Genomic DNA, 13,071 nt, shown 5'->3' on the forward strand with positions numbered 1-13,071 from the left:
CAGCGGCAAAAAAGAGACAATATCATCTGAGTGAGGCGAAAGCCAAGCGGATGAAGCTCATTCTGAAACGAGGGGGGAAGCTGAGGTTGGCCCAGGGACGCTGAGATGACCTGCTTACTGTGTATCAGGCAGGTGCATGTGTTAACATACACACTGCGTTCTGCAAAGTGAGCTTCACAACACTACACTACAATGATCAATGTACTGACTGTACCTTTAAAGTCAGCATAGCTTTTTGTATTTCAGTTAAGAAATAGAAATACTGTATGCGTTTAATATATGTTGATATAAGGGTTAATTTTTTTTAACTATAATTAATTATATCTGTCTAATTAGGAGCATTTACAAAAATGTGACCCTTTGGCAGTGATTAAAAAGTAAGCTGCCCATCCCTGCCTTAAGATAAGACAACACATAACAATGTCTTTGTCTTTAATGTTAAAAACAAAATACATCAGACTCAAAACAAGCTAACGTACGAAAATAATATCCGGAACAGTCGTAGGAGCTGTTAATAATGTGAACGAAGAGCAGATTGAGATAAACAGGGAGTTCTCGGAGAGCCCAGTGTGGAAATGAAAAGATGAAAGCCCAGATGGGCTAAAGAGGCAGCTCTTTAACTGGATCACCTACAGTCTGCCACCGGTCCCTCACAGGCTCATTAGGAGAGGCTTTCACATACTGGATGGCTGCCGTTTGGAGTTTTCTCCACGACTAATCCAAGACCTTCAGGGCAGGTCTGAAGACAAAGAGGGAAGGAAGTAGGACTTACATAGAGTAGAAAGACTACCAACGATGTTGTGATCCCGTTTGGTCCGGTACAATCCACCTCCCACCAAGATAAAACACACAGCGCCTTTGGGTTCATGGCTGTTTGATTTGATGTAGTCTCCTTAAGGACCTGCCGTTTAAGTGACTCCATTTGTGGTTATTTTCAAACAAATTGCTTAACCCTTTATAGGGCAAGTGACTGTTTTTAGTCATTTCCACTAACCTTACATATGGCCAACCTTCTGCACCTCAGTAAGGTCGAGAAGCATGTGATCCTCACTCAGCCAATCAGAAGAGATCACCCTACGTCACTGATCCTGCTATTGTGGCATTTGAACCAAATATGGTAACTTTGTCAATGTTTATTACACTTATCATTTTTGAAAAACGTTATAGAAGAAATACATTTTTGTTATGTCCCTGAATAGCACTATGAGTTTGAATTTTTGAATTTAAAAGTATTTTAAATGAGTTCGGTTTATAACTGGACGATATGGAACAAAACACATCTCTCGATATTTTTCCGCTAAATGCCGATACTCAATATATATCCACTTGTTCAACAAGTTCAACTGACTGTTTGTGAAATTAATTAATTTTCTGCATGACAAAATAAACAGTGTTTTGTTATCCATTCTTTTTCTTTGACTTCGCCTCAGAGAAGGAACAGGGTGAAGAGGAAGACAGTTATGTGAAATAGGCTAACTGGCAGCTCTACAGAAGACGTGTGTAACGTCATTTTAATGCAAAATAAACTATATCTATATTAACAATATTGTTTTACCCTAGGCCTTGATTGAAAATATATCGATACATCTTAAAAACTTGATAGTGCAGTGATGTTTGACAAAAAGAGCACTGAATTCAAAGCTTTTCAAGCCTCAGCTTTTCTGTGTAGTGAGCTGAGAATAAAAGCCTGACCTTTCAATGACTTTTCCTTCTGTGCTGCTTTGTTAATTTAGTGACAGTTGTCTGCTCTCTCTCACTCTCTCTCTCTCTCTCTCTCTCTCTCTCTCTCTCTGGGGTTTGGTTTGTTGGAACCATTATTTATAATCCTGCAATAATGAGATTAAGACATATCTTAACGAAGGACCCTGCGACGGCTGTGAAGCATCGCACAGTTGTGCACACTGCATCAGCAGGTGCTGCCCGATGTAAAGGTGCCAACAGGTCTGTGTATGTATGCAGATAGGAGATTAGCTTTAAGCTTGTGGCGTATGCAAAAAGCTCTGATGTAAATACCAAACACACCACCTTCTCAGGCTGCACTACTTTGTGTGTTTGCGTGTTGATGTCTGTCACTACAATAAGCCCTCGCACAGGCATGTTAACATTGTTTTGTCCCCGGAGTGCCGTGTTCTTTAGTAGTTGAGATTGTTCCCCGTCAGTTGGCCTTTAAATATTGCCCCCTGAAGTGTGATAACATCCAATTTGATTTCCCTCAACATGGTTTTATCAAAGTCATTATCAAGAGGCAGCAGGGTGGCTTACTGGGCAGAAAACTAGATGTCAGCTGGACTTGATAAACTGGAGCTGTTGGAGGAGGAATGAATAGTTACCTCAGGATTGAACTTAAATTAACTTATTTTTAGGCTATTTGTCATGGCTGAGCTAATTTGAAGTAAGTGCAGGAGTGACTTCAATGTTCCATCGCAATTTTTTATCTATTATATAATTTCAATAACTCACTGTGCAAATAAACCAGTAGCTTTACAGTCTATGGCTATAGCTGTCAAGTGACTGAGGCTGAGTAAACGTAGGATTATAAAGGAGCATAAAATGGGAAATTAATACTTACGGGTAAAATGTGGGATATCTTGCTCATTAATTTAGAATCCATATATCTACGCTTTTTCCCGTTTGGGGACGCTGCCCATCTTCCCTGCAACCAGGTTCATGAAGAGTGATGGTTCAGGGACAATGTTAGTGCAGGCATGATGGGAGAGAACAATACAAGGAAAACCAACAGACTTTCCAAAACCAACATTAAGACTTTGTTTTGTATAAAATAGCTCAAATATAAACCGAACCAACTTTGGAATGCGTATCTAAACGAAGATCAGTTGTAGAAAAGGACTCCCTCAGTGAGGGAGGGGTGGAGGTGTGCTGAATGGACAGTTTTGTTTTTGACTCCAGCATGCCTACTCTGTCAGTAGAATCATTTACTTTTAAACTTGTGGAGGAATTTAAGTTATTTTCAGCATTGGCAAAACAAAACAAAATCAAAACCCATGAATGTCAAATTGCTACCATGTGGAAGCCCTGGGTAATCATCTCTAATGAGCTGACATTAACTGCAGTCAAGGATATGAACTAATGTTAATAGTTTCTCAGTAGTATAATATCTCCATCAAAAGATTCTTAGGAACATGAATCATTTCTCTTGTGTGCCAAAAGTCCATCTGCTTATATCCGCCGCTCTCTAGTTGTCTACAAGGATCTCATTTATATTTAAGACATTGAGAAACATTTCAAAATGTTAAAGTTGAAGATTCCTTTAATTGCTTTGTGAGTCAAAAACTTAAATATGCCTCAATACCTCTCATCTATTGCTAAATGTGAACTTCATTGACACTCCGACTCCTTAGCAGAAAGTGAGTGTTTTCCTACTTCTGTCTAAATCAGCCAGTGTTGCCTCATTAGTAACCCACACACCTCTTCACTAACTTTTGACCCGGTTAAGAAAGCTGCTAACGCCTCAGATCCCTTTTTTTTTCGTAGACTTGAGGGATCTAGCGCATTTTAGCTTTGACACTAGCATCACACTGCCTGGGGCTGCCTATCGAAGAGGACTGCAGTTTTTTGTTTTTTTTAAACTAAATTCAACGGCAGACAGGTCAAAACCAGCTTTTGTGGTAAACATTTTGTACTGCAGTTTAAAACTCATACAATTGTGTGACACCTCAGAGATGTCAGAGAAACATGGCTGTCATTTTGATATGTTAATCGATATTGGCCCCCTAAGGCACTAAAAGTGTGAAGCTGTTAACCTGAAATATACTCATAACATCATTTTTGGTACATAAATAAACATATGTTATGCTACATGTTAATTATCTTACTATTGCTATGAGTATAGCTTTAGACTTTTATTGAGAATATTGTAAACATTTAGATATAAGCTCCTCTTTGTTTGGACGACAACACTTTTTTAGGAGGACCCTACAGTTTTCTGTTCAGTATTTCTCTCACAGCTGAGTTTAAATGAAAAGCATTAGCATTAAGATGCATTGCAGAAAAATTGTCCTCACACCCTCGAGAATTGAATTGAAAATATGTTGACTGGTAAAGTGATCTACTATTAGATAAGCTGTCTGAAATAAAGGTGATATAATTGAATACATTGGGCTGATAGTGAAGGTTCCTGACCTTGCCTTATCTGTGAGTGCAGGCAGATTCACTACGCCAGCTACTCAGCAGTCATATGCAAATATATCCTGATCATTATCTGGGATGCTCTCTGAACTAAATTAGCAAGTATGATGTGCAGATAACTTTTCATTAGCATACATGTTAGGTGTTTATTGTGAAGATCAACTGACTGAGCTCCAATCTGTCTCCGACGGCTGCAGGAAGTTAACTGGTTTGAAAAGTATAAACAAAAAAACCAGCCAGGATGTAGAAAGTAATTCCTTGTTGTGGGAGCAGAAAAGTAAATGCACAGCACATCCATCAATCAGCAGTAATGGGGTGATTTTTCTGACACTGACAATTTGATGAGGCATATTTATCATAATGATGCCATATGTACACCATGTTCGAGTGAGTTTAATGTGTAGGAGGTGCTGTGCTGCTCTTTCACTGCCTTATTAACCAGTTAAAGCATACTCAAGTCATTTTTTGTCTCCCTCAGCAACAAAATAAGGAAGCCTGTGCTATTCGGAGATGATCAGAGCTACCTTGATTTCCCTGCTGAAATTACAGAAGAAGGAAAAAAAAACGAAACAGAGATCATGCAGAGGGCAGCCTGTTTTTAGGATTTACACATTTCTAGGGTGTCCCCAGAAATCCTTGATGTCTTAGCTGAAGGCCTAAAGCAAACACTCAATCCGTTGTCTGAGCTTTTGATTACATTTCTAGCAGCAGCTTAAATTTCCCCCAGTCATTAACATTTTGCTTGTCGTTGAAATGTTACAAAGAACTGGTTTCTATCTCTCTCTCTCTCTCTCTCTCTCTCTCTCTCTCTCTCTCTCGCTCTCTCTCTCGCTCTCTCTCTCTCTCTCTCTCTCTCTGTGCATGGCCGTGTCTTATTTTCCCTCTGCAGCGTAATGACCAGCCATCACAGATGTTGCAAGGCAGCCAAGCACCCTCCCCTTGGCATTTGTCTTTGTTAATAATGCAAGCTTAGAGCAGCGGCACCACAGCCTGTATAACACTCTGCTAATGTTCACTGTACAGACAGTCTTCATTCACTCTCATATTGCTGTTTGTGCAAAGAAAGTGTTTGAAATCAATCCGACTATTAATTATGCTGAACGGTTATCAAGTCTTTTTTATGTAGTCTTCCTCTTGAATTAGCTCAAATGCACCCAAAGTGGAGCTATTGTTACTATATCACGTTCATTTAAGGACTGCCGTTTTAAACATTCATACTTTTAAGCCCTTTATAGAAATATGTATTCCAAAATGTAAGAAGTAATCTGTAAATGCCTTTAATCTTGCCTGAAACAGCTTTTTTGGAGTGTCTTAGTCAGAGGCCGTTATGAGGGAAAGTATAGTCTGTTATCATCAGCCTCATTAAGTTTTTCACTTTAATTAATGTCAGGATGTTCTCACCGAGGAACTCTACTGTCTGTTCTTTAAAGCCCATTATATGTCTGAACCGAAGCAGAATGCTGCCTTCAAACAGGCTTTTGGTTAATAGAGCTAACATTATCGCATAAGCTGTAACATGACGAAGAGTCCCTCGTAAAGCATGTTTATAGGTATCACCTTACCGCACAAATACTGCGGATCAGTCATGCAGGCGCCGGAGGAGATTTCATCAACGCGCATGATCAACCAATTGTAGTGGAAGCGTGAAGGAGTGTCGCCAATGTGAGGACAGATCAGGCGGAAATGGGTGGTTGTAGCTGAGCTGATATTTAGCTGAAAGCTGTATTGATCCCACTCTTTTTCTCATAGTGTCGCAATGTTGGGGATGAAACTTACACCCATGTGAGATAGGAAATCGGTTTAGTACCACTCATCCGGCTCTCCACCTATAAACAAGCCTTTATCAATGTATGAAGCCATTTAAAGTTCCTGTGAGGAGTTATTAGCTGGTTAAGAAACAAACTGAAATTGATCCTGACAGAATAAAAGAGACAATCAGCAAATTGATTATTTTGATACCGGTATTTTATGGTAAGTCCACACACAGTACAGTACAATACAAAACAACACTTTATTGTCCCTCAAGGGAAAATTTGTCTTGCTGGTACATGGATATAGACATCAAGTGCAAACACATAATGCAAGGAGAGGCACATAACAGTAATCATAACATCCTATATGATAGTCAATGTGAAAGTCTGTTAGACGCTTCGATAGCTATGGGGACAAAGCTTCTTCTGAAGTCATCCTTTTTCCAGGTCAGGAACCTTTATCCTTGACCAAATGTTTCAACTTTAATAACAATGCCTTCCTTTGTATCCGACGTTCAATATTGACTTTCTGTCTCACATTTAAGGTCAAATATGCAAAATACACTTCATCGTGTCCCTTTAATCCCCACAAGTATGAGAAAAGTCCATCCTCTCCGTATTTGGCCAGCTTCACGCTTCAGAAAAGATGTTCTCAAACAGGCCTTTTTGAGAGTTTCCCTTTGTGACGTCACAAAGGGCTATAGCCCCTCCCCCAAGTGGGTGACACTCCCACGGCTCGTGACTGTGCTTCTCAACAGTTAACAATAGGGCGTGGTCAAGCGGCAATCTCCTTTGTTGAAAAATGAAGCCAATGGGAAAGTGCAAAATAGAGGTTATAATGTATGCATGATAAAATTCAGGATATTAGATTTTTGGCAATAAACTTCAAAGACAAGTTGAACCTTTTGAAAAAGAGGATCTATGACCTTTAAAGTTGTCCCTTTCCTTGCAGGAAGACTCCAATCAATTTTTGTTTTCATTTTGAAGTGTGTTCTTCACTATAAAAATAAAACATATTTTCTTTTTGTTCTTTTCACTTATTTTCCTGTCATCTATCCATCACTGACAATTAACTTGTACTTTTCGTGCAGGTTCATTTCGTAAAACAAAAGTCATCTTCAAAAACTGCAGCCATGAGAAAACACATTTCTACCACTAACGCTGAATAGAATTATGTCTAAACAAAAACCACGGAAAACAACAATTAACCAACTCACCGTCATGTTCTCTTTTCATATTCCTAAGTACAAACCATTTCTACTTCTATCTTTAATAATAAAACCTCTAAAATAATGAGCACCCCATGTTTAGCAGTAATAATTCTCAGAAAACACATTTTGGCATTTATTCAGCATAAAAGCCTTTCAACCATATTGACATGTTCACAGCTGCAGAAAATTGAGTGTGATGTTTAAAGGGAGAGCGGCTTTACTGGGGCTGACAGGATGGTGGTAAAAAGTTTTCTGTGTGTGTGTGGGGGGGGGGGATACCTCTCTGAGGCCTCAGAGTCAGAGAAGTGAGATTCTAATGACTTATCAAAAGGTGTTCAATATTAGTTCTCCTTTCCAACTAATTTTAAAAGATGACACTTACTTTGTACCACACATCAGCAATATGGTTAATAGTGGAACATGAATATTGTATGACTTTAAAATACTCAACATCCCACTGTGTTGCCATCTCAACAGTGAGTTTTTTTCTGTCTCAAGGTCAGTGAGACAGAGAATTGAGGGAAACCCCGGTGCTATGAAATTACATAAACACTGACCCTTAAACTAAATACAGAAACGCCTTCCAGATATGAGAGACCTTGAGAGGTAGTCATCAGGTTTCTATTCCAGCGAATAAGGTTTAAACCCTCTCACAGGTCCCTGCTCAAATGGTAGTACTATTCAATAGAGGAGGGACTTGAGGGACTTACCCTTAAATATCCATTTGGTTTTTTGGTGGGGTTTTTTTTTTTTTTTTTTTTTTTTTTTACTACTAGCAGTTCTCAGACTTGCAGAAGTGCAATAACTATGTTGCCTGGATGTATTGCAATACCTGCAATAGATATTTAAAACACTCGGTGGTCAATTTTACAGTTCTACAACAGTCCATGTGTTTAAAATAAAGTTTCTGACACACTTGGCTTTCAGGAACACTTTAAAATGAGAACAAAGTACGAAAATGATCTGATATACTTTTGGCTGAAAAGCAGATTTTGTCCAAGGAGCAACCTCGAGTGTTGATGAAGCCAATGCGGAAGTGCAAAAAGTTTCAGTTTTCTACAGTGTCCACTTGAGGCCAGCTCCCGAAGTCAATGAATACCCTCCATTTGGCATGAAGTTCAAATGCACTTTTTTCCCCCAGCAGAAATAACTATTAAAGCCTTCTTTTTGTCTTTTAAGTTTACAGTGGGTGGATTTTTTTTTTAAATAACTCATTGTTTCAGAGTTTGCCTTGAGTCGGCTGACAGGTAGGCGTAGAGCATTTTAGCTGTTTGTCAGGAGGTTGGAGGCTTGTCTCCGCTCTACCTCTTCACCTGTTTCGAGACTCATGGAAAGTTAGAAGCAGATATCATTTCCAAAATGGTGACCCTGATCGCTCATTGGGCTTCTTAACGCCTCCTCTGAAACAAACGAGTGACATCACTGAAACTAAATCCATGTTTTATACATTCTACAGCTATTGCCAACTAAAATGTAAAACAATTTTCCCTTATAACGCCCAGTTTCAGTCAGAGTCTAGCTCATGCCATGACAAAGAGCAGAAGGCTCCATTGGATCCCTCTGTGCAGCAGATGTCTGCTCACCTGCCAGTGCCGATTACACAAGTGCTACATCTTAATGCTGCTTTATTGGCCGGTCATGAAACCCTGATACATCCCGTTTAGGTGGTATAACAATCGCCCTTGTTTCACCTTGCTATTTTCCTACTGCACAGTCTGATGTGTCTTTACATGCTGCCTTGAGCCTTCATTTGTTGCACTCTGTTTAGTGAGTGGCAGTTTAAAAATACTCACACCAACTAAAGCGGGGAGTCGGATTTATAAACCACAAGAACCTGAGGTTGTCTTTAAATAAAGTAAGCCAGGGTGCGGTGCTAGATCGTTTTCCGCCTGCACTTCTGATAAGGTCTTTCTTTTATCCTCTGTGGGTAATTCTCTGAGATGAATTCTCATATTGTTGTATGGCTGGTTCAAGCAGAGAGGGAAGTTAAATAGCGGATGGGCCTCTGACTCTGTAAGTAGCAATCATAATTCCCCTTTTAAAGCTTCATGCCACTTAAGTTATTAACATTTAATTTTGCAACATCAGAGCGGATTAACCCATCTCATTAAGGTCTTCTCATCACTGTTTTTCTTGCTAGATTTCGGCAGCTTGCAGCTCTTCTGTGCGTCTGTCTGTCAGAGACATTCAACCGGGGCTTCTCCTCTTCAGAAGGCAACTTTCAACTCTGCAGAAGTTTTTTTTTTTTTAAAAACCCTCTGATGGCTATGGTTGTCTGGCTAAAGATTAAAAGTAAAAATTTTGAGTTTATATTTGGGCATTTTTAAAATTCTGAATAAATCTAGAGCCAACTTTCATGGCCAGTGCAGGAAGTAAATTCATCTTTTAAAATATGGATGCGTGCCCAATGTGCTTGACTTTTAATATTGAAAACTACATTTTGCATTCTTGACCTTTTGCCTGTTTATAGATTCTTAGTAAAAATGCAGAATCTGTAAGATCTGGCCTGATTTGTCCGAAGTGTTTGTGATTTTCGTTTGTAACACGAGTACCTTCCACCAACGTTTTAACAGCGATGTGAGAACGTTCTGTGAGAGGAGAGCGAAAGGCACACATTAGAATTCAAAACCTTTATTATAATGTGGATAAAACAATGAAATGTATTTGATCAGTAAGACGACGTCTCATCTTATTGTTTCAGAGTGTTCCTGCGGGCCATTAATCAGTATGCCGCCGTGTTGAACAAGAAGTTTCTGGATCAAACAAACTTTGAGCTGCAGGTAAGTGCTTCACTTTTAAAAGCTTATTCGTTTTTATACCCAGCCTCGCGATAGCAGCCCTCCCACCCTCCCAGAGACAATGTTCTTTTAGTCAAAGCACCATTGAATTGTGTTCTAAAGTGTTCTCACTGCAGTTTTAGGGAAGATGTGAATGACATGTTTTGAAAAAGGCATCCCTTCCCTCCTGCTTCACAATGTGGCATTATTTTAATGTGCAGCATTGTTGGACTTTTTGAATAGAAACAGAAATATCACCCAAGGCAGCAGACACGGAAAAATGGTGGAGATAGAACATCATTTACCGTGTACTGGCCGCCAGTTTGATGTGCCTTTCAGAATATTTTATTTTCCGGACGTGAACAGCCTTTTATGGAGTGATTGTTTTTAGAGAACACAACGCTCTTCAAATGCTCAGTTGTCCTTGTTTTAGACTGCAGCCCAGTGCTGTACGTGTGACTCATCTATCCTTTTTTGTGCGTCAGCTGTGGAACAACTACTTCCACCTGGCCGTAGCCTTCCTCACCCAGGAGTCTTTGCAGCTGGAGAACTTCTCAAGCGACAAGCGAGCCAAGATCTTCCACAAGTGAGTAACAACCTCTTTTTTTTTTTTTTTTTTTTTTTTTTCCCCCGATGTTGAGTTATGACCTTGTTGCACACAGAACACTCCCAGCTCCCTTCTGTGGCCCGATTAGACTTCATATTATTCATCATACAGAGACTCAAAGGGATACCCAAGCCCCATATGAATGGAGTACAGGCTGCACTGGGAGCCCACGCTTGTGTAGGGATCACATTTTACTGAGATCCTGGGTGTAAAACAGAGGTGGGAATCCCACCTTGATCTTAATTCTTTTTCTTATTTTTTTCGTTCCCTGTAATCCATCCGTATTTTGTTGAATTCCCTCAACAGATAAATGCAGACACTTTCATATGGCAGAGTTTTTTAGATAGAGGAATCCCAAAGTGAAGTTACTTCTTCTGCAAATCTGCTAAAATCTTCCCCACCTTTTAGCTTGTGCTTTAAAGAGCTGCTTCTTTCCTTCCTCTTCCATGTGTCTGTATCTGCTAAAAGCAATTCATCAGATTATTATTATTATTTTTTTTTTAATTCTCTCATAATTCTGACCAATATGTAAATGCTCTCATCTTGATTTTTAAGGAGCTTTATTTCTCATAAAGGCGACGCAGGACGACACGATGCATTTCAATCTCGTTCGTCTTGGACGTCTCCACACATTTAGATGCCTCCACAGTCGAATCAACAAATTATTAACACTCCGCATGTAAACAGACAGGCACATGTAGCACACATGTAGCACCGGGAACAACTTATTTTTCCCACGAATGTCGACGTCACACCGCGCCGGGCTCCGCAGTCAGACTCCTCTTTGGTCAGTATTTTATCATCAGCCGTGATCAGCTCCCACACGAACAGACGCGCACGGTGAACAGACGGCCGTCAGCCGACCAACTCTGCCCGTCTCTGCTTGTCAACCTTCCCAGAGAAAAAAACAGCTTTTTGATTCACATACACAACACCTGCCATTCGTGGAGAAAACACAGAAACAGGTCTGATCCTTGTCACGCTATTTCCCACTCTGCTTATTTGACATTTCCATATGCGCGCCCAGGTAGCTTCCACAGCAAGCGACAGGCATGTTATTCAGGGCTTTGTCAGGTTTCTCTTTCACCCGCCCACTCTCTGTCTCTGTGTCTGTCTCTATCCTACCACCTACCTCTCACCTTGTCTCTTTTTACCTCTCGCTCTGTGCATACCGTTTCCCTGTGTGCTGGCGCATGAACTGTCAGCGTTGCCTGCAATCCCAATTATTGCGCTGTGCTCGGGAGCAGAGAACAGAGGGGGTGAAATCAGAGAAGTGTGGAGCACGGCTCTTTAGAGCACGGCACAAGTTTTCCCTCCTGAGTCACACCTGTCTTCATGTGCTGATTTTTCTTTTCTTTTTTTTTTTTCTTGAAGTTCTGCTGTCTGTGTCATTTTCATTTCTTTCTTACACTTACGAGAGATGTTCTCTTACAGACACAGATTCAGATATCCAAACTTGTATCGGCCTGTACAGAGTACGCCTGTAGGTATTATTTATTTTAACAGCTTTATACTTCAAACCGTGTTTTTATGTTAGAAGATTTCAATTGGTGTTGTGTGGCCTGGCTCAGTGCACTGATGGAACCATAAGAAAAAACAACATGAGCTTAAACTAGCAGCAGCTCAGCTTCTCTCCTAACTTGCTATGTTCACTGAAGCCTCTCAAGAAACTTTTTTTTTTTTTCACGAGCTAGCCTTTCCAGTGTGTTTTACATTTCCATTGGTTTAACTTTCCCGAGTTGGCCTTAAAATCATTCATGGGAAATCAATGATTGTGGAAATTTTGTCTGATTTCTGCCATTTTCCTCAACGCTGCTGGCCTTTCATTGTTCTTGTGTGTGAAAGGAAAACTTCCCTAAAACCAGTTTTACTGTAGCTGAAAATGACTAAACTGGTTCGGTTGTGGCAGCAAATATAAAAAAAAAGAATAATATTAAAAGATAGTTTCCTACCTTCACAGGCTTACGCTCTCAAAGCAGGTTTGACTCCTCTCCTCCACCATTAAACAGCTCGTTCCAAACTCTCTCATCCCTGTTCCCAACTGCCTGCTCCGTCCTGTCCACTCAATAAGAGTACGAAAACATGGAAACCAAACCATAACTCGAGTTTGTTTGCCGTTATGAAACAGTTTCTAGTAGCAGCCTGTTATAAATGACAGATTTGTTTGCGTCTGTTTTGATGAGAAAAAAAAAAAAGTTGCTATTTTAATGGGCAAATAAATGATGGTGTTTGCTGTAATGCACTGGCTAGCGTGCTCACTGTGTTGGAAGCTCTCCGAGCCTTGGCATCAATATCACAACTCTTAACACCTCAACAAACTGCCTGACTTGTTTTTGCTGACATGTTTTTTTTAAAAGCCTCTATAAGAGGATGAATTTAAATGTGTGCTGCCGTGTTTCAAGCCCGGGAGAAACAACATTGATTTAGATTTTAAAGAATCCGTTTGAGACACGTATCGTCCCCGTACTCTTGACCTAAAGTCTCTCTGTATAATAACCTGATAGATACAGACACGTGAACACATTAAGAGAGCTCAATAACAGCATGCTGCATGTCATTGTCCTGATATGTGCACATGA

The 13,071-nt window shown here is 40.0% G+C and overlaps 1 protein-coding gene across 2 annotated transcripts in view; it reads left to right on the top strand.

Annotated features, from left to right (window-relative positions):
* Window positions 1-13,071, top strand: part of dock1 (dedicator of cytokinesis 1) — a 179,904-nt gene that overhangs the window by 124,235 nt on the left and 42,598 nt on the right. For both annotated transcript variants that reach the window (XM_079334262.1, XM_079334263.1), the window contains exons 30-31: window positions 9,810-9,888; window positions 10,371-10,471. In XM_079334262.1, the coding sequence (XP_079190388.1) occupies window positions 9,810-9,888; window positions 10,371-10,471 (180 nt within the window). The remainder of the gene's footprint in view (window positions 1-9,809; window positions 9,889-10,370; window positions 10,472-13,071) is intronic.

Source organism: Symphodus melops (genome assembly GCF_947650265.1).
Source record: "Symphodus melops genome assembly, chromosome: 21".
Taxonomy (NCBI): domain Eukaryota; kingdom Metazoa; phylum Chordata; class Actinopteri; order Labriformes; family Labridae; genus Symphodus; species Symphodus melops.